Source organism: Trachypithecus francoisi, unplaced genomic scaffold, assembly GCF_009764315.1.
Source record: "Trachypithecus francoisi isolate TF-2019V2 unplaced genomic scaffold, Tfra_2.0 Lachesis_group9, whole genome shotgun sequence".
NCBI lineage: Eukaryota > Metazoa > Chordata > Mammalia > Primates > Cercopithecidae > Trachypithecus > Trachypithecus francoisi.
In genome coordinates, this window is record NW_022681474.1 from 14,363,068 (window position 1) to 14,384,332 (window position 21,265).

Consider the following 21,265-nt stretch of genomic DNA (forward strand, 5'->3'; position numbering starts at 1 on the left):
AAATGTTGATATTGTAATCTTCTAATTCCTTCCATTATGTACCTTTAAACTGAGGGGCACATCTCGAAGTACATTTTTTTCTTACGTAAAGATTGATTTCATGTGTAATATTTCTATCTTCCTACCTTATTTTATTTTGCTATTTCTAATACCTTGATTTAAAATGTCTTAATTTTTACAAGGGAACATCGTTTAAGATGATAGGTTTCAAATGTAGCAGCTGTGGCCAGGTGGCTCATGCTGTAGTCCTCGCACTTGGAAGGCTAAAGCAGGAGGGTCACTTGAGCCCAGGAGTTACACACCAGCCTGGGCAACATAGCCCCCATCTCTGTAAAATAAAATAAAATAGAATAAAATAGAATAAACTAAGTAAAGTAAAGTAAAAAAAAAATAAAATACACAACCCCATCTCTACAAAAAAATAATAAAAAATTAGCTGGATGTGGTGTCACATGCCTGTAGTACCAGATGCCCAGGAGGCTGAGTTGGGAGGATCACTTGAGCCCAGGAGTTTAGGACTGCAGTGAGCTATGGTCATGCCACTACTGTACTGTAGCCTGGGCGGCAGACCAAGACCCTGTCTCTTAAAAAGAAAAAAAAAATCTATCTATAGATATAGATAGACATACCCCTTTTAGCCCCTTTCAAAAATCTATCTCTTTCTATAGATTTACTTTTTGAAAGGAATAGATTTAGTAATTGAATACTTTGAGAGTGTTTTATCATAAATTCTCTAAAATCTAAAATTATAAAAATGATATAGAATCTTATAATTGGTTCTTTGTGGAAAAATTTTCCAAAAAGTTTAAGTTTATTTTCTTTTCTGGCTCTACAGCAGATGAGCCAACAAACATACTAACGTGTGAAGCCTGACAGCAGTAAACTAACTAGCACAGTGCTTGTGGGGAGGTGGTTTACAGCAACAGCTGTGATAAGTTATAAACTTAGAAAAGCTGTTCACTTTTTTAACTTTGTTTTTGTCAATTTAATCTGCACCTTCAAAGCTTCAGGAAAGAAAATTCACATTTTCCAGCAACAGAAAACATGGAAGAAAAAATCTTTACTTTCACTGGTGTAATTTCATTTGTGCGCTGGAAGTATTCTTGAAAAGTTAAGTGGAAATCTTTATATAAGAACAATTTTTCTATTGAGTTTCCTTACAGAAAAGTAAAGCTTTGCTGCCAGTGAAGAAACTTAGGGTGCCAAGACATAATAAAAATAATGTCAAGTGGTATCAATCTGTTGCCTCAGGTATTTAAGGGAGGGCCATTAATTGTTGATACTTTATTATATACTCAGAATAATCCAGATAATGTAAAATTTCTAATCTTAAAACACTTAGGAATTTATAGACAGTATAGAAGACTATACTGATAATTCCAAGATTTGTATAGTAATTAGCTAACAGTAAGTGCAACTTAATCTGTAGGATTTTGGTTTATGGATCATGTGTACATTTTTTCATAAAAGCGATTTTATTTCTCTTTCCTGTTTAGATTGGTACTTTTCCACATGCTTTCTTCCTCCTCAAGTTGAAGTTTTTTTGTTTAATTCAACAAGTCGTTAATGAGCACATTATATTTTTACCACTATATTAGGTCCTATGTTCTAATTTTTATTTTTATATGTTGTTCTTGCATATATTTATAGAATCATCCTTTTTTCTTCTGTCTAGATGAAATATTATATGTAAACCAAACATATAGTATGCAGGTTTAATTCTGGATCTTTCTCACAAACATTTTTATTCTAAATATGGCTGTATAATATAAGCACAACGGAATATATCAAAACTGTGCCTGGTTTATAAAATATGTAAATATTTAAAATTCAGAGGTAATGTAGTTTATTAGAAAGAGGTAAGATCTCATATGTCACAAACAAACAGGGGTTTCAGATCCAATTCAAGCCTTTATTTAGTTATGCAACCTTGAGGAAATTTCTTAGCCTCTGCTCCTCAGCCCTCAGCTGTCATATGGGCATATTAAGATCTATTTTGTTTGATTGTTTGAAGGATTAAAGGAGATTATCTACATAAATTATATAACCAGGTACTCAAAGCAGGTATTTGACCAGTGAATAAATTCGCTTACAACAAAAAAATGCCTGTGTGTAATATAGTGAAAGCACATTAGTTTCTTACTAATCATACAAAAATTCTAATCAGGGTCTTTTTACTTTTCAACCTGTATTCTCAAACACAAGACTTGTAAAGAGGTTTTCCATGAGAACACTGGATCTTTATTTAAAGTGTAACTCTAAAATAATGAGACAAATTATATATGTATTTTGTTACCTTGGCTGGGGTCCCACTTGGCTGCTCAGCAGCTGTCCGTGTGCCACAGTTTTCATGCTCTGATGACACTCTAGGAGGACATGTAATTGTTTCCCACTGGGCACAGCACATGCATCTTGTCCTGACCAGCTTTGTGTACTTTTTTTAATGTATGGCCAGTGTGTGGAGGCCATTGCTTATTGGGGTGCCAGATGTGAACTGTGATCCACATCACAGACATTGTGTTTTGCCTATTTATTCAACAGTCGCCAGTGCATTTGTTCTAATAAACGAACATACAACAACAAGAGTGTCTTGTAGAAGGGCCATCTTTTCTAGTTTGCACTTGGTGTTCTGTGGGCTAGTGATTGTCCTGCATGCCAGCATTTGAGTCTGGGGCCCATGCTTTATCGTTTTACCACCTTGTATATAGGATGAATCACCTTGATGTCTCTCAAAACTTAACTTTTTAAATTGAAAGATGTATGTTATTATTTATCCATCAAGAAAGGAACACAACAAGTAGATGTATATGACCTTAGGAAGGGAAGGCATAGGATGTTTTTGGTTATCTATTTTTAAACCTTTAAGTCACAGTTACAAATGTTCTTAACTTAGGCAGTTCTGTTATTTTTAAAATGGGTGGTAAAGCTCTTTTTTTTCCTTTTGTTATCTCTAAAAATTGCTGTAAACAGGTGGGGAAAAGGTGTATTTATCTTGCTAAGTCCCACAAGTTATATCTCCTGAGATACTTTGTATCAGCAAAGAGTCTGGACTCTTGTCTTCAGTTCCACAATTCTGTTGATAAAGAGAAGGTAGACAAAAGTGTAGTTTTCTCTATGCTGCCTATTATTGATGGAATTTAAAAGTCAGAGTTTGTTGATGTTACATTTTTATTTCACCTCTGCTACTTTTTTTCAGTGCTTATTTTTAAAAATTTGAAACAATTGAGAAATATGCATATATTGAACAAGATTATTTTTATCAAATCTAGCACTCATGTAACAAAAGCCTAACTGTAATATGTCAGGATATAGTTATAATAATCCAAGTGCAAGCCTGTATATTTAAGGCCAAGATAGTGACCTCATGGTGCTGAGATTCATTCTTCTAGACCGCAGTTAATTTAGGCATTTTGGGATGCTGATCTCAGCCACCGTTTGAAACCCTCCACATAAGTGATCATTCATTTGGAGAAACTGTGGTAAAATTAGGTAATAGATAAGCATCTTCGTGGTAATGTTTTAAATAATGACCACATGAAATGGTAGAATGAAAAAAGTAATTATTTAAAGTATATCCACTCCCAATTTTAAACGGTTTGCTCAAATATTAGTCAAGCAAACAGAAGTATATGTACCGAGGAGCCAGGTGTGATGGCACACACCTATAGTCCCAGCTACTTGGGAGGCTGTGGCAGGAGGATTGCTTGAGCACAAGAGTTTGAGTCTAGCCTGGGCAGCATAGCAAGACTTGTCTCTTAAGAAAGTAAATGCATAAAAAAGTGTGTGTGACAACTAGTTTTTAAAATGACAAACTACACTCTTGTAAGTTTTCTATGGTCATCTCACACTTCCAGATTGGTCTGTCATTACCATTTACTCATAGGGTCCACATAATTCATTTAAAGGTATTTTCATAAGCTTTTAAAATTATATTGGAAAAAGACTGTAAGACCAGGGCACTGAGTGAAATTTTGTGATTTCTGGTCATTCAATGTTTTGTTATTTCAAGACTTTTTTCTTTTGCTTGTTTAAAAGAAATGCTGTATGTCCTTGTAGGCTCATAGCTTACTTACTTCATCTGCTTGCTCTAGAAAAAGACACGTGAATGGCTACACTAAACCCATATTTCTTCACAGTATTTCACCACCTTTATTCGTAAAATGTGAGAAGTGTATTTCTTGGACAGAATTTTACCATTTGCTGAGCTAAGTTACATTTGGTATTTAGTAGCTTTCTGTGATAAATATAACTTAATATCTTACAAATTACACTCTTAAGCAATAAGATACTCATAAAGATGAGACAGTCTTACCAAAGTCTTTAATGTAATAGAGTAAGGCAGGTCACCTTAAATTATGAATCATTTGCAGATAAAGCATATCAAATATGTTATTTGAAATTGAGGCAGTTAGTGTTAATTTTGTGACTTCCAACTTTATATACAGCCCTCAGCACAAAGCTAGGATGTTGACAGATACTTTTGATCTCACATTTAATAGTTTAGTCAAAAGTGTTGAGGATGACTTAAAAATATTAAAAAGTGATGTTTGCTGTAAAACTGCTTCTCCCTTTACTTATCTGCCAGATTTGGTCTCACAGTTTCATTTCCTTGTCATAGTTAATGCCAGGACAAAGCTAATGTATGAGTTTAGGAACTGCAGTTGACACTTTTGGTTAAAGTCCTTCTGCCAGTATGTTTTGCTGCTTGTGACTCCAGCAGCTGCACACAGGAACTCCGGTGTTGGTTCTGTGTCCTGCTTCTATTTGAGAACCTTCTTTTCACATGCTCCAGTTGGTACTGCCTATGAGCAGGATCTTATACTACTTTTAAATAGGCCTAGGGGGCATCTTTTTTTTTTTTTTTTTTTTTTTTGAGACAGGGTCTCCCTTTGTCACCCAGGCTGGAGTGCAGGGGCGCAGTCATGGTTCACTACAGCCTTGACCTCCTGGCCTCAAGCAATCCTCCTGCCTCAGCCTCCGAAGTAGCTGGGACTACAGGCATGCGCTACCACACCCAGCTAATTTTTTCATTTTTTTGTGGAGACAGGATCTTGCTATGTTGCCTAGGGTGGTCTCCAACTCCTGGCTTCAAGTGATCCCCCTGCCTCAGTGACCCAAAGTGCTGGGATTGCAGGCATGAGCCACCATGCCTATATCTTTTTAAATGAAAAGGTAGAATTCTGTATCTTTTGCTTTTTCTCATTTAAGGCTTTTGACACATATTTAAAAACATAATTAATGAAAATACATATTTTCTGGCTTCTTAAAGAGATTAACCTATTATGTTGGGGATAAACAAATCTTAATTTACAGAGGGGCAAGATAGACACTTCTTTTCTGTCATCATCTGTTCCTCCCACCTCAAAATGCCCAGTCTAAAAAAAGTTTCGGGTTATATTTCTCGTGAAATTTAGCTTAGCTCACATCTTTTAGATAAGAGATAGGATTGGAATTTATGGCTTTATTCTTCGGAACTACCACCATCAGCAGCCGTGGCAAGCAGGGGCTCCCTTGCATTGTTCTTGAGAAAAATATTAAGTGAGGCTGTATTCAAACTGAGCCTGACTCCCCCAACCCCTGCAACCCTTTTTTATATATATGGCATATTACAGTAAGAATTCCTTTTTAAAGTTTTAGGTCTTTATCTTTTTCTTGATATAATTACAGTTATAATAGTTGTCATAAATTAATCATATGTTTTAAGTGCCCTTAGTGCCAAATTTGATACCCCTTGGATACTGTTGATTTGTTTAATATGAAATATAACTTTTGTTAATTTTTAATTTTTATGGATAGGTGTATATGTTTATGGGGTGTGAGATATAACTTACTCTGTTACTTACATGCAGAACCACATATTTCTTCCAAATGTCCATTCCCTATCTTAGTTACAAAAATATAATCATTTACCAAGTTAAGTATTGGTGATTATTAGAAATCATTTATACTGTGGTTCTATGTGCATTTAAACTATAATATACTTAGCAATTATTCTTGCTTTGGTAAAAGAATTTCCTTCTTATTCAATAGAGTTTTTTGGGTCATGCTGTCTTATTATACTCTTTTAGGTTTATTATGATTGTGTGTATATATGTTTATTTTTCTTTTTCCTTCTGTCTAAGTTCTGTTGCACTGAGCAACATTGTAATATTTTTATTTTAAATATAAGTAATATTTAAAAGTACTGGAAATATGTAATCATCAGATTCATATCTCCTAATGATTAACAGAATTCGTTAATTAAGCTAAACCTAGAATTGTAGAGAATTATTTTTACATTGCATCTACATTAAAATGCTATCTCAAACACACATACTTGGTTGTGTAATATTTATCTACTCATTAAGTAGAAAGAGGAAATTACTTTAAAAATTGCTTTTGGATTATTGATGAGAGTGGATTATACTTTAGAACACTTTATTCGAACAGTTCTTCCACATATCTCCCTTCTGACTTGACTGAGCAACTCTTTCTGTGTTTCGGTTTGGTCTCTAAACCAGAGTTAATATTTCTTGGTCTGTCTAGCATATAGAAGTGTTGTGGGCTGGGCGCAGTAGCTCACACCTGTAATCCTAGCACTTTGGGCAGATTGCCCAAGCTCAGGAGTTTGAGATCAGCCTGGGCAACATGGCGAAATCTTGTCTGTACTAAAAATACAAAAAATTATCTGGGTATGGTGGCACATGCCTGTAATTCCAGCTACTCGGGAAGCTGAGACTCGAGAATTGCTGGAACCCGGGAGGCAGAGGTTGCAGTGAGCCAAGATTTCACCACTGCACTCCAGCCTGGACGACAGAGCGACATTCTGTCTAAAAAAAAAAAAAAAAAGGCCGGGTGCGGTGGCTCAAGCCTGTAATCCCAGCACTTTGGGAGGCCGAGACGGGCGGATCACAAGGTCAGGGGATCGAGACCATCCTGGCTAACAGGGTGAAACCCCGTCTCTACTAAAAATACAAAAAACTAGCCCGGCGAGGTGGCGGCGCCTGTAGTCCCAGCTACTCGGGAGGCTGAGGCAGGAGAATGGCGTGAACCCGGGAGGCGGAGCTTGTAGTGAGCTGAGATCCGGCCACTGCACTCCAGCCTGGGCGACAGAGCGAGACTCCATCTCAAAAAAAAAAAAAAAAAAAAAGTGTGAAATACAGATGTAATAATGAATTTTAAAATGCCTAGCAAAGAAATGTGCACATATATATATAAAATTATAAGCATGTTATATCATTTTGTGACTTGGTCAGTTCTTGTTCTGTGCACTAAGTAGATAATAATAATAAGAACACTTTCTGGGTGCTCACATTGTGCCAGGCACTCCTGTAAGGACTGTCTGTGTATTAACTCATTTGATTCACAGAAAAACGGTGTAGACTGGGTACTATCATTTTGTTAATTATACAGGTAGAAAATGACACACAGAGAAGATAAGCATTCTGCCCGAGATTATACAACTGCGAATGCCAGGGCCAGGATTTGAACCTATCTATCTCTAGAGTCTTAACCAAACGCTATATGAATGACAGAGACTTAGATCAAGAGGCTACTGTTAGAGGTGGATTTTTCTACTAGATTCTGAGGACAGCCTGTATAAATTTCATGTTCTGGTGAGGTATTGACCACACTCACATTCATCATTTCCGATTTTTAAAGAATCCAGTGTGAACCAGTTTTAAATCAATAAGACATTCATGTCTTGTGCAAGTTTATAATGGCACTGAATTTATTAGCAAAATATTTTTCTAATATCATTATAGTTTTCATGGTACATTGGGGAGAGATTTTCTCTATGTCCATTTGTAGCTTTTGTGTTTGTTAGTTGAAAAATTTCCTCTACAACTAGTAATGACTCTTATGTTTGCATGCTTCTGTCTTTTCATTATTGATTAGCACATTGATAGATTATGAGTTAATATCATCTGTACAATAGTGTACGTCATATAGGAAATAATAACCAGTGTGGCCCTGTGTGAAATCCCTTTAGTCCTGTGTATTGCCTGGTATTTAGCAAAGTTAAGTAGTGAGACCAAGATGATTTTGTTTTTATTTTGAAAGGCCTACAGTATGCAGCCTTTCTCCAGGACAGCAGCCCCAAACAAGGTGAACTAATTTTGCACTATGTTATTTTACTATAATTCTGCTTTATTTTTTGTATTATATTTCTCTTTTACCTTAGGCTAGCTTAGTTAACTCTTGCTAGATTTGTTTGGTAAAACCATACTATCTTTACATGGCTTCTAGTTTTGAATTTCGTGCTAGTAGGTTTGCTATTTAAAAGCTTTCATGTTTTGAATTGGCATTTCACATATGCTGTTACTCAGGCTATCTCTAGAGTAGCTGATGACATCTGGGGGAATCCAGTGAAAATGTAAACCTAGGGTTTTTGACATACATGTCTGAGTGCTAGTCAAAAAGCATTATGTAAAGGATTTCTATTTACCAAAAGACAAATTGTAGGCAGCCTGTCCTGTAATAAACATGCCTGTATGATTCATACCTCAGGAAAATATTTCCTGTATTCAGAGTCTAATAACTTTTGAACTTGATTTTGCATGTTTTGCATATTCTGAACAGCTATTGCCATGATTAAAAGAATGGACAGCACTGCTTTCCCAGCCCATACTTTCTGTCTGAGAATGGGGTTGGTTATATGCCAGGGTATAAACATGTCCAGATGTTTTTCTTTTACTTCATTTGAGTTATGCTTTCATTTCTATAATTGGTTATGAAAAACTAGGTCAAGAATTAAACACCCTATCAAAGAAAGACCCATCTTTATCTTCATTTCATGGGTGGATGGGGAAAGAGTAGGGATGCAAAGAGGTAAAGGTAATGTGGAGAGGCCGGAGGTATGCACAGGAATTACACTCTTGCTTCCTTTTGTTAATTAACCTAGTGAGTACTATAGTATTTTGCCCAGCACATGAAGATGAATTAATGTAAAAAATTCAAGTGATGAAAGACGCCAATTTCTCTTTTTAATATTGAGTAAAATATAAGCCACCAAAATCCCTGAAGAAGTTTTTAAAACAGCTATGAGTATGAAGAAAATACCCTGAAATATTTTGTCCTAAATTTGGAAAGAGTACTGTTAATTAAAAGTCGAATATGTTATTTCCACCAAAACCTAATTTGTCAATGATTTTTAATATAATAATTGATAAATTGAAATAGCTAAAATGCAGCTTACATATGAGCCCATCTCAAATGGATACACCAAGGATGACTGTTTTAATACAGCCAAGCACCATACACATATATTGTCGGTGTGATGCCATTGTGCCCAGCTTTGTGGAGTACATTATTTCCTGCCATGTGCAATCAGGGTTTTATGTAAAAATCAGTATTTTAAGATTCCAGCCCAACTGAAATTACCCTACCAAAGGAAGTTTGCGGAGTGTATACATCTGTAGCAAATAACTAAAAATGGTCTTTGTCTTTTTCTTTATTACTTTGGTGAACACAGACTGCCAATTTCTTAATAAAAAGCAAACCAGAAAGTTTACATCTCTGCAGGATTTACTACTGCACTGTAGCCATGACTCTGGATGTGGGTTGGAAGACATGAATTTTTGAACATTCATATACCGCTTCTCTTTTGAAGGACTGGGTAGTCCTTCATATCTGGCACTCAGATATGGTCAAGCAGTAACATGTTTGAACCTAGTTTCCAAAGAAGTTGCTGCTTATGGAGTGAGTGCTACATGGAAGCCCATTTATTGGGGGAGTATTGACATCAGAGAAAACAGTAAAGCTGTTCCACCTTGGAAACAGTATTGATAACAATTTATAGAAATAAAATTGATGGTGGAACCCAAATTTGGAATGTCACAGTCCCTACTGGAAGTGGCCCTGTTTATACTAACTGTGGACTTTACCCTTGTTCATTCGGTTACCACATCTACAAATAAAGTTGAAAATTAACCCATCACTCTTAGCATAAATATATTTTAAGAAAAGCTAAGAGTAATATTTATAAATAATGAATTCTAAATTAAGAGAACTTCTAACACTCTTGTTGTGTATATTTAAAGGGTATTAGCTGTACAAAAAAAAGGTATCAAAAATAAGAATATGTTGAAGAATGCCTGTGTACGTGCAGTTGTGTTCTTTTATTTCTAGGAATAGCCCCAGTCAGGAAATAAGCCTACTTCCTTTTTTGTTTTCTGTGGTAATCTCCTTTGGATAATGTGATTAAACCTTTAGTTTCACAGTTTCAATTTATTTTTCTAAATTCAACAGCTCTGAAAATCTGACATCCTATCAGAACACGGACATTCTGATTAATGGTTCTTTTCAATAAAACATCCAATGCCACAGATGAGAAGATAAGAATAGTGAGCATCACCACCCATTACTGTTCTCTCTGTCCCACAGTGTGTCAAGGACTGTTATATACATATATTTAAAGCAGAGCAAAACAAAGGTTTGTTTATTTGAAATACAAAGCTATAGGTTGGTTTGGGATTCTCAGTTTACTAAAGAAATTATTCCTTAGATTATATTTCAAAATGAAAAATAATATTAGAACTGGAGTTGGCTTTGGACTTATTTCATTTTGGACTGGTTTTGCTATCAGATTATCTTAAGATATTTCTGAATATTACCACTGTTTAGGAAAGATTTTAAAATTTAAAGCAGCAACTTTCTAGGTATTTTCCCTCTTGTTTTAACACAGTAAATGTCTTTAAATTGTTTATGATGCCTAACTTCTGATGGACATTTAGTTTCAATTTTGTTCTTAGTCATTGCAGATATTGACAAAATGTCATACAAAACTATTTTGTATTTTTTGTAGGACTGGGAAACAGAAAATCATGACTGGTATTGTTTTGAATGCCATTTGCCTGGAGAGGTGTTGATATGTGACCTGTGTTTTCGTGTGTATCATTCCAAGTGTTTGTCTGATGAGTTCAGGCTTAGAGACAGCAGTAGTCCCTGGCAGTGCCCAGTTTGCAGGGTGAGTACCTATGAGCTTTCCTGTGCTGGTGAGAGGGTTGGAATTAATTCATAATAGCTTCAAAAAGATATCCCCGGTGGTCTTGCCAGGTGAATGGATAAAGGACTGGAGGGTGGGGGTTATCTAATGAAATAATGATACTCATAAATGGACATCACAGAACACATATACCGTATTTCTGGGTGTGGATTTAGAAAGTTTTAATCATGTAAAAATATATCGTCTCCCCTTCCCTTACCTGCCTCTGGCTTATGTGACTACTTTAATGGATGGCCTTTGGACATCAGAAATACGAAACCTACTAACATCTGTTGAATAACTGTTTTTTTTTTTTTTTTTTACTTATATTTTATTTGGAGGGTGGAGGGATGAGACATCGTGTATAAAGAATTCTAATTATTTTTTTAAAGTAAAATGAAATTGCCCTGTAGGTAAACTAGGTACTTTCCACAGTTACTTTTATTCATTGATCCCACTGAGGAATATACATACTGTGATTGTTAGTTGCAGAATGTGGCATGTATGTGTATACGAGCGATATGTGGTGACTGAATATTACATATGGCATTGATGGTAATAAGGAATTATTTGATTGCAACCTCTATTATTTTATACGTAACTATTAAAATACTTATTTGAAACCATGCACATTGTCAGGATTACTCATGATGATTTCCAGTTTGTGAATATGCTTTATAATAACTTGTGTAATTTAAATATTTCTTTGCTTTTTCAAAACACATTTTTTCATAATATTTTCCCTCTTTGGCATCAGTCAAAATTTTCCTATTAGCATGATGAGCAAACCACAGTCTATGTTCTAGTCTTCTAACTGTGGCTTTGTATTGCCTCAGTGTACTTAACCTTGCTATGTACGTATTCAGCAGGCAGTTGGGATAGCATTTTAAAAAATGTTTAATGATGACTTGCCACTCGAATGCCTAAGTGCCAAATAAGTAATGTCAGTTCCCTAAGTCTGACTAAATCAGTGTCAATATGTAGACCTTCTCTTTGAAGTCTACAAGAATGTCTGTAAGAAATTAGTGTAAGTGGTGCTCGGAGTTTCACAATTTTGAGCAAAGGAGCTGTATTAATATTCATATTTTATTCTCTTGTGGATTTGGATTGTGAATTTTAAAAGCAAATGTACATCTTCTGTTTTCTGGTAAAAGTTTACCCTAGGGGAAGTAAAAAATTAGTGAGATTAAAAAAAAGAGGCAATGTTACTGGTCAAATGGGGATCCTAATATGGATGCAGGAATTAGGAAATACAGCTCGGAGGAGTCTGTCTGTGTCTCTACAGCCATTGTCTTTTGTATTTAATTTTCTTATTTTCATAGTAAATAGCTTAAACGAAAATACTGGGACTTCTAAGGACAGGTTAAGCTTCTTTGTAGATATTTTATATTTCTTATGGTAAGAATGGGAATTGAACAATTATCATACCCTTGAAGAAAATGTTTAATACTTCTTCCGTCAGAATTCATTATCAAGTTGTCTGATTCCATATTGTGTTTCCTTTACTCTTTTTTTTTTTTTTTTGAGACGGGGTCTCTCTCTGTCATCCAGGCTGGAGTGCAGTGGCGCTATCTCGGCTCAGTGCGACCTCCACTTCCCAGGTTCAAGCGATTCTTCTGCCTCGGCCTCCTGAGTACCTGGGATTACAGGCACGTGCCACCATGCCTGGCTAATTTTTGCATTTTTAGTAGAGACGGCGTTTTGCCATGTTGGCCAGGCTGGTCTTGAACTCCTGACCTCAAGTGATCCGCCCACCTTGGCCTCCCAAACTGCTGAGATTACTGTTGTAAGCCATGGTCCCCAGCCTGGGTTTCCTCTACTCTTTGCTGATTAGATGAAATTTTTACAGTGTTAACTGGCTTACACAGAAACATGATTACCCTATTCTGTTCTTTTCTTCTCCTTTCTTGTTGCCTTAGTCAGTCTAGATATTTTTATACTGCTATATAATTGTGCTTACTGAAATGATGCTGTCAATAGAAAATCTTGAATATTTCATTCATTTTATGGTCTGTGAGCTACTCCCTGCTAAGGCTCAAAAAGCCTGTTTTCTAGGGTGAGGATGGAGAGTTGTATCTTGAGCTTTAAATTTTCCAAAGAAATAGTTATTCGTTTTAGATCTATTCTATTATTTTATGGTATTCAAGTAAAAGATAAGTGCTAACAATTCCTTTCCTTTGAGAAGGGGTAATAATAATCTTGAAATTGTAATGGAATTTTTAATATCTTTAAGGTGAAGTTATTGGTTGATTTGTTTTAAATTTTAAAGTGTCAAAACTTTGAGTAAAGCCGTTTTTAATAATCTAAGAAGACAGTGACCAGATTTAAGTAATCATGGACTAAGAGAACTTAGAGTCTATAGACAGAAACTCAAGAACTGTGGTTCTGAATCAGAATAACTGTCTGCTGTGGTTTTATTTTTTTTTAATGTTTGGAAATAATATGGATTAATTAGATATGTTGATAAAGAATGTTGAAGAGAAGGTGCCATAGCCAGATTTTCATATGGTAAAAATAATAAATGGAAGCTAACCATTACTATCTAAAACTGACAGTGAAAAGAAGCCCTTTTCTAACAGTTTGCGGTGATTGGAATACTGTTCAGTCTTACATTCCTGTCTCTCCCTTACAGTGTTGGAAAAGCCACTGAGAACAGGTGTTCTGTCTCCTAGCTGTCACCTGTGTTACCAGATTTAATTCAGCTCAAGCAGCTTTATCTTATGTATCTATTTCTGAAGTATTTTAACAGGACAGTAATAGGCAGTTTTCTCAAAATTAGTTTTGTGACTTTCCGTAATAAGTCTCTAGAATCTTATAACCCTGAGAATAGTTCTTTGGAATGTCTGCCTTTCTAAAAAATAAACTTTTGCTTTATGGACACAGTAGATGAATATTGAAAAGTAGCTTATTAATATCAGATTAGATTTTACTTTGAGAAAGATTTAAATACTGTCCAGTTTCACACTTTTACTGAGATCTCATTAAGTTTTAGAAAAGAGATTTTAAATTTTTCTATAAAAATTCAAATAATTTAGAATAGGATAAGAAAAAATTCCCAGAAACCGTATTCCATAGTAGGTAATATTCTCACAGACTTCTTCCTGTGTTTGTGTGTCATTTTGTTTGTATCTATATCCACGTGACTTTACGTACATTACTGGATGTGGCTTGTGTGTGTGTACTCGACAATATCCCAGAATGACCTTGTTTTGGGCACCTGTTATGATTGGAGAGGGCATGCTGTAACTTACCTGACCAGTTCCCCATGCAGCAGGCGTTCGTCATTTCTACTGTTCTGTATGGAAACGCCTGTCAAATGTCAAAGGTGACATGCAAATGCTATCCTGGAAATCATGCCCCATTTCCAACTTCTGAGGAGGAGTCTTCTCATTATTATTTCTGAATGAAACTGAAGTTTATATTTTGTTTTCTTTTATTTGAATTTTATTTTCCTGAAATAGCCATGAATTTTCCAGGAAAAAAAATGAGAAAAGCATACTATTTTGTGAAACTTGCTTTTAAGATTTTGTTTACGGGCCGGGCGCGGTGGCTCAAGCCTGTAATCCCAGCACTTTGGGAGGCCGAGACGGGTGGATCGCGAGGTCAGGAGATCGAGACCATCCTGGCTAACACGGCGAAACCCCGTCTCTACTAAAAAATACAAAAAACTAGCTGGGCGAGGTGGCTGACGCCTGTAGTCCCAGCTACTCGGGAGGCTGAGGCAGGAGAATGGCGTAAACCCGGGAGGCGGAGCTTGAAGTGAGCTGAGATTTGGCCACTGCACTCCAGCCTGGGCGACAGAGCGAGACTCCGTCTCAAAAAAAAAAAAAAAAAGGATTTTGTTTACAAAAAAGAAAGACCTTTAAAACACAATATAGTCCATTGCATTTTTTTAAGATAGAAAATTATATACATTTATGTAATTCTGCCTGAACACCTTTGGTAGGATAAGTTTATTAACATGGGATATTTAGGTTTAAAGGATAGTGTACACGTTTAAATTTTTGATAAAAATCACTAGCTTGTTATTGAGAATATTATACCCATGTACATCAACAGCACATGAAACTACTTTTCAATTTTTTATTGCCTATTTGATAAGATGAATTTTTTTATTTTTTATTTATTTTTTTTAAGGCAGGGTCTTTTTCTGTCACCCAGGTTGGAGTGCAGTGGCACAGTCATGGCTCACTGCAGCCTCAACCTCCTGGGCTCAAGCCAGCCTTCTGCCTCAGCTTCTGAGTAGCTCGGACTATAGGCGCACACCACTATGTATGGCTCATTTTTAATTTTTTTCTGGAGACAGGGTCTCACTGTATTGCCCAGGCTGGTCTTGAACTCCAGAGTTCAAGCAGTCCTCCTGCCTTGGCCTCCCAAAGTGCTGGGATTACAGGCATGTGCCACCACACTGGCTGTCTCATTTTAATTTTGCTTCATTTTCATATATATAGTTCCCAAATTACAAAGTCATTTTATACTTTGAAGGCATGGTTAGAGACAGACATGTGCTTGGATGTGTGTGTGTGTCCGTGTGCTCCATGCTTGCTGGATTGCAAGCCTGCTGGTGAAAATCATGATACTGTAATTCATGGGCAAGGCAGTCTGTCATAAGAAGCCCTGGGCAGCCAGCCTGCTGGGCTGGCAGACTGCCTTGTAGAGCAGGGCTGTTCGAGAGCCTCTCTGGTGGTGGAAAGGGTCTCTGTGCTGTGCAGTGTGAACCGCTGACCTTGTGTATCTGTGGAGCCCTTGAATGTGACTTGTAGACCGAAGAACTGGACTTCAGTTTGCCACATGTGGCTTGTAGCTACCATATTAAATAGTGCAGTTTTGGATCATTCATGTTCTAAATGCCTAGACCACTCCAAGGGAAGCATCTTTAGGTATAAAATATTGACATCTTGAGAGGGGCCTAGCATTTGTCTCCCCATCACGCCAGAGTTACAACTCGGAGAGTTCTTAAAGAAGCATATAACTACTTGACTCCCCACCCTTCCTCTCCCTTGTATACACAGCAGGTTCTATAGCAAACACTGCCCTGCACAGATTAGTGGCTATCACTTCTGATAGTGTTGCTTTTGCTCAAATGCCTCACAAAAAGTCAGCAGATTAGCTTTTTAAAAAACTATATAGCAAAACAAAGTGTAGGTTTTTTCCCCAAAATAATTGGCACTGTTTAGGTTAAGAATTTGGAGACATGGTTTGAAAGTGGCCCCTATTTCTTCCTCTTTAATATACGCATGTTTCTTACATAAATGAATTTTGATTTCATAACATAGAGGAGTTGTAGATTCATGTTATTTTCCCTATTTAAATTCAGATAAATGCAGTTTTCATATGTGGACTAAATGTATCATTCGGAAATAGAATTTAGGGCTTTAAATTTTGTATGATGTGCTTTTACAGTAAGTGAGTTAACACAGAAAGTGAGTAAATGGGAAAATCACAGTGAGCTACCTGTTTTCTTTTCCATACTTGGCCTGCTGAAATGGAATACCGCTCCACTGAAATCCCTTCAAAGACTTTTGTCTTGGAATTTTACAACTGCTTTATAATATTAAATTTTTATATTACTATTCTTTATATCATCTAACACACTTGGTGTACATCCCACTTTGAAATAAAAGGATCAAATTAAGTCAAAAAAGGCAAGTCAAGGTAATACAGAGGGGACATATTATTCCAGTGTGTCTTTAAAAACTGGAAAAGACCCATCCCCTACAAATGTTTCAGAAGGCATTTTTCTCTGTTTAAGGATCACAAGTTTTAAATTTTATGTTAATGTAGGGTGAATCAAAATCAGCCCACTTAACAAAATGTAGAAACACAAGAAAATGCAGATGAGGAAATAAAGAAGAATCTATGTGGAAGAATTTTATTACTAATTTCAAAATACTTTGGTTCTACATCTAATCCAAAAAGCTCTCCCAAATTTGCAGCACTTGATTCTCTGACTCATGTTCTTGACCATGAGGCGCTTACTGAGATCCGACGAAGGGAGCTGTTGGGTGGTACTTCCACATTAGTAGGAACTATTCCTAAAATTTATTTGCTCCTGCCCTTTTAAAAATACTCAGAATAATATGTGTTTTGCAGGACAGTTAATACCTTAAAAATAGACTCATAGAAGTCTATAGAAAGCATTTAAAGTTAAATTTTAACTTGGAATGTTAAGCCTCATGTACTTTTTACAACTCCCCATTGGGAGTTCACCTAGAGCTTTATCCGCTGGGTACGCACTGGCATGCCAGTGTTGACTTAGGTCTGGGTAGGTTATGTTTGAGGCATTTGTACTATAACTTCCTGTTGTTGAGATGGTTAAAGAAAAAAAATCATGATGAAATCTCTGTTGAAATTAGAGAAATTTGTTTCTGAATATAGTTTTCATGCTTTTGGGTATGTAGGCAGTACAGTCTTTTTAAATTCCAGAAGTAAAGAGAATGCACATATAATGTTTAGAATGAAAAATGGGATCAAATGCTGAATGAAAATACTTTGAACATAAATTCCTTATTATGTATCTATGAAGCTATGAGTGCTCTTGCTTTCTGATAAACCATCTTTTAGTGTGGGAAATTTATTAATATTTTCACCCCAAATGTAAGTACCTTTACACCTTCAAGATACATATTAACAAATCTAGAATGGAGATTTGATTTTTAAATAAGTAGAAATTGAAGCCATTGTTTTCTTAAATAGTAGACATAGTATGGAAAAACAGCTGATGAATATTAATCAAATATTTTTACAATTTTTAAGACAACTGGGTCTTATAATTTTATACTAACAAAAGTAGAAAGTTAATTTTAGAAAGATTGTGTCTGAGCCAGGCACTTTTACAAGGCAGATTTGCAGTTCACCACAGGCTTAATCAGAGGAAAAAATAATGGGAACAATGATAAAGCCAGAGGATTTAAAAATTGGATCTATAATACAAAACTGTAAAATCTTATGTATTGTTATCGAATCTAGGCCCAAACAAGAAGAAAAAAAGCTCACATAATTTTCCATATTACCTTCCTGTGGTGAATTTAACAATGGTTATGATGAGAAAGGATATGACTGTGAAATGTTTTGGATGTTGGTGTATTTGACCTTTGTGATATATCTTTTGGTGGTTTGTTTAGAATCTTACTTGAAGTTTATCTTTTAACTCGAAGGTATTGAGCAGGTGATACTGGGCTGGTTCCTATATCAGGATGCTTACAACTTAATGTAGATTAAATAGAAAGCTCACTCAGTGTTTCCAAAGTTGATGAACTAAAAATATTTACAAAGTACACACAGTTTCCTTGTGTTGCCTCTGCAGTGCAGAAGGGATGAGAGGGAATGGAAAGTAGGTAGTACTTACATTGACTGGATGTCAACCCCGTTCATCAAAGAACAAGTAATATTCATGCCTCGACCTGAAGACAGAGACATTTAACTTATTTTCTGAAAAGAGTGGAAAGATTTACTCCGCTGAGGAATGCATTCTGCCTCTGCCGTTCAGTCTTGTTCTTCCTTTAGAGACTAGTGTTATGTAGAAGGGGAACAAGTAGATACAAAACCTGTGTTCCATAAAATTTTTCTCACTTCCCTTTCCTATTTCTAAGTCATATAGCACACCACCGAGGGGTAAAGTTACCAGAAAAAGTGCATTAATACTGAATGATAAAATTTCTGACATGCATAGCACCCTTGGCTCTGTAGATAAATGCTATTTTAGCAGTTTGTGTGTGTGTGTGTGAACCTGTGGGCATAGTGGATTTAGAAATACTACATGTTTTTTCTATCGCAGTTTGTTTTGTAGACTATATTTGAGAGCTGCTTTCATGGTTACTAAGTCAGCCCAGTAGTAGATGGCTGCTACAAAGCTGCTGATACCATGTGAACTCTTGATCTTAGTGAAAATTTATCTTCCATTAGAGAAGAAAGAGTTGGCCTTGGCTCAAGCCTGTAATCCCAGCACTTTGGGAGGCCGAGATGGGTGGATCACGAGGTCAGGAGATCGAGACCATCCTGGTCTACACGGTGAAACCCCGTCTCTACTAAAAAATACAAAAAACTAGCCGGGAGAGATGGCGGGCGCCTGTAGTCCCAGCTACTCGGGAGGCTGAGGCAGGAGAATGGCGTAAACCCGGGAGGCGGAGCTTACAGTGAGCCGAGATCGCGCCACTGCACTCCAGCCTGGGCGACAGAGCGAGACTCCGTCTCAAAAAAAAATAAAAATAAAAAAAAATAAAAATTAATAAAGATAGATACAGCCACAGTGGTATTCAGTGGCATTTTGTAAATCTGGATGAACAATTCTTGTGCGTCAGTAATTCTACAGGACTAACTTATTGATTGACTAGGGAGTGGCCCGTGACTGGAGTCTTCTTTGCCAGGATGCTCTAATAATCCACCTCGAGACATTCTTAGTAGTTTGAATTCTCTTGAGGTCCTACTTTTACCTATAATAAGGCATATTTGTGATAGCTTAGAGGAGGTTTTTAAACTTGAATTCTTACAAGTTAAAAAAACTACTCTCAGAAGCTCAAGTGCAAATACCTGTTGGGACAGTCTGTGGGAGAGTTAGGGTGCGGCTCTGTGGAATCCTGCGTAGTTCAGTGTGATTCGTTCCAGAGAAGTGGGTAGGTCAAGTTTTCTACCATTAACACTAGCAATTGGTGTGATGTAGTGTTCTTCTGGTCTAATAGGTAGGCGATTTCAGTGTCAGTACTGGGAGTGAAAAAACTGAACAGGAGTATATTTTTAGAAAATAGTTTTAGCCGGGCGCGGTGGCTCAAGCCTGTAATCCCAGCACTTTGGGAGGCCGAGACGGGCGGATCACGAGGTCAGGAGATCGAGACCATCCTGGCTAACACGGTGAAACCCCGTCTCTACTAAAAATACAAAAACTAGCCGGGCGAGGTGGCGGGCGCCTGTAGTCCCAGCTACTCGGGAGGCTGAGGCAGGAGAATGGCGTAAACCCGGGAGGCGGAGCTTGCAGTGAGCTGAGATCCGGCCACTGCACTCCAGTCCGGGCGACAGAGCGAGACTCCGCCTCAAAAAAAAAAAAAAAAAAAAAAAAAAAAGAAAATAGTTTTAAAAAATGATTTTCATTGATGGACTACTTGAGTCTTAGTGGTTTGAAGGGAGAAGGGGCAGGATAGGGTAACTCATCACCACTTACGCTGGACCAGCTTCACTTTTAAAGTCTCAATTATTGGAGCTTCTTAAAAATTCTGTGTAATTTCCTTTATATTCCATTGTTGCAAGTGGGTCTAGAGGATATTGCAGAGTGTCTTGACTTCTGTAACAACATAGAATCAAAATAAATTTAAAAACAGCTCCTAGATCTCCTCTATAAGTCTGATTGCAGAACACAAAAGAACCAAAATAAATTTTATCTAAGAGGATTTTATCTAAGAGAATTTATTTTGATTCTTTTGTGTTCTGCGATTAGAATTATGAAGGAGATTGAGGAGCTGTTTAATCCCTAAAATGATATAGGTAATTTATATGTAGATTAGTATTTCTACAAATAAGATCTAGAGGCCACTTGTACAGGAATCACCTTCTGTGCTTGTTTAGAACACAGCCTCCCACCGGGCGTGGGGGCTCACGCCTGTAATCCGAGCACTTTGGGAGGCCAAGGCGGGTGGATCACGAGGTCAGGAGTTCAAGACCAACCTGGCCAATGTGACGAAACTCCATCTCTACTAAAAATACAAAAATTAGCCAGGTGTGGTGGTACCTGCCTATAGTCCCAGCTACTCAGGAGGCTGAAGCAGAAAAATCGCTTGAACCCCAGAGGCGGAGGTTGCTGTGAGCCGAGATCTCACCCCTGCACTCCAGCCTGGGTGACAGAGTGAGACTCTGTCTCCAAACAAACAACCAAACAAACAAAAACAGCCTCCAGGGTTCCACCCCAGACAGGCTCTGGGGATAAGGCTCAAGAATCTACATTTCCAGTCAGTACTGTAGGTGGCTGTGCTCACTAATACTTCAGTGAGCTCTTGGTGACATTATTCTTGATTGTTAGAAGTCCACAATTGATATTTCAGTGTCCTCTGGCAATGAAATGATTCATACATCAGAAATAAAATGATTTATGTTGGTCAGAATATGCTGACACAGACTTGGGTGTAACTGCTTCCCGTTTTAGATGGGTCCTCATATTCTTGAGTTTAACTGCATGGAACAGTTTCTGCAGTAGGCAATGAACACAGTAATGAGTGGCACCAGTTCAATCCCACTGATACGTATTGAACATTTACTGTGTGCCAGGTCCTATGCACGGCTGTTGCAAAAGAACGCTGAAATTGACATTAGGGA

The 21,265-nt window shown here is 36.9% G+C and overlaps 1 protein-coding gene across 20 annotated transcripts in view; it reads left to right on the forward strand.

Annotated features, from left to right (window-relative positions):
* Positions 1-21,265, forward strand: part of ZMYND11 (zinc finger MYND-type containing 11) — a 119,325-nt gene that overhangs the window by 72,737 nt on the left and 25,323 nt on the right. For 11 of the 20 annotated variants that reach the window (XM_033209650.1, XM_033209652.1, XM_033209649.1 and 8 more), the window contains one exon: positions 10,787-10,948. The exons of 8 other annotated variants lie outside the window; for them this stretch is intronic. In XM_033209650.1, coding sequence (XP_033065541.1) covers positions 10,787-10,948 — 162 coding nt within the window. Of the gene's footprint in view, positions 1-8,071; positions 8,089-10,786; positions 10,949-21,265 lie in introns of those variants that run through there. One more of the 20 variants, XM_033209666.1, reaches the window with a different exon arrangement.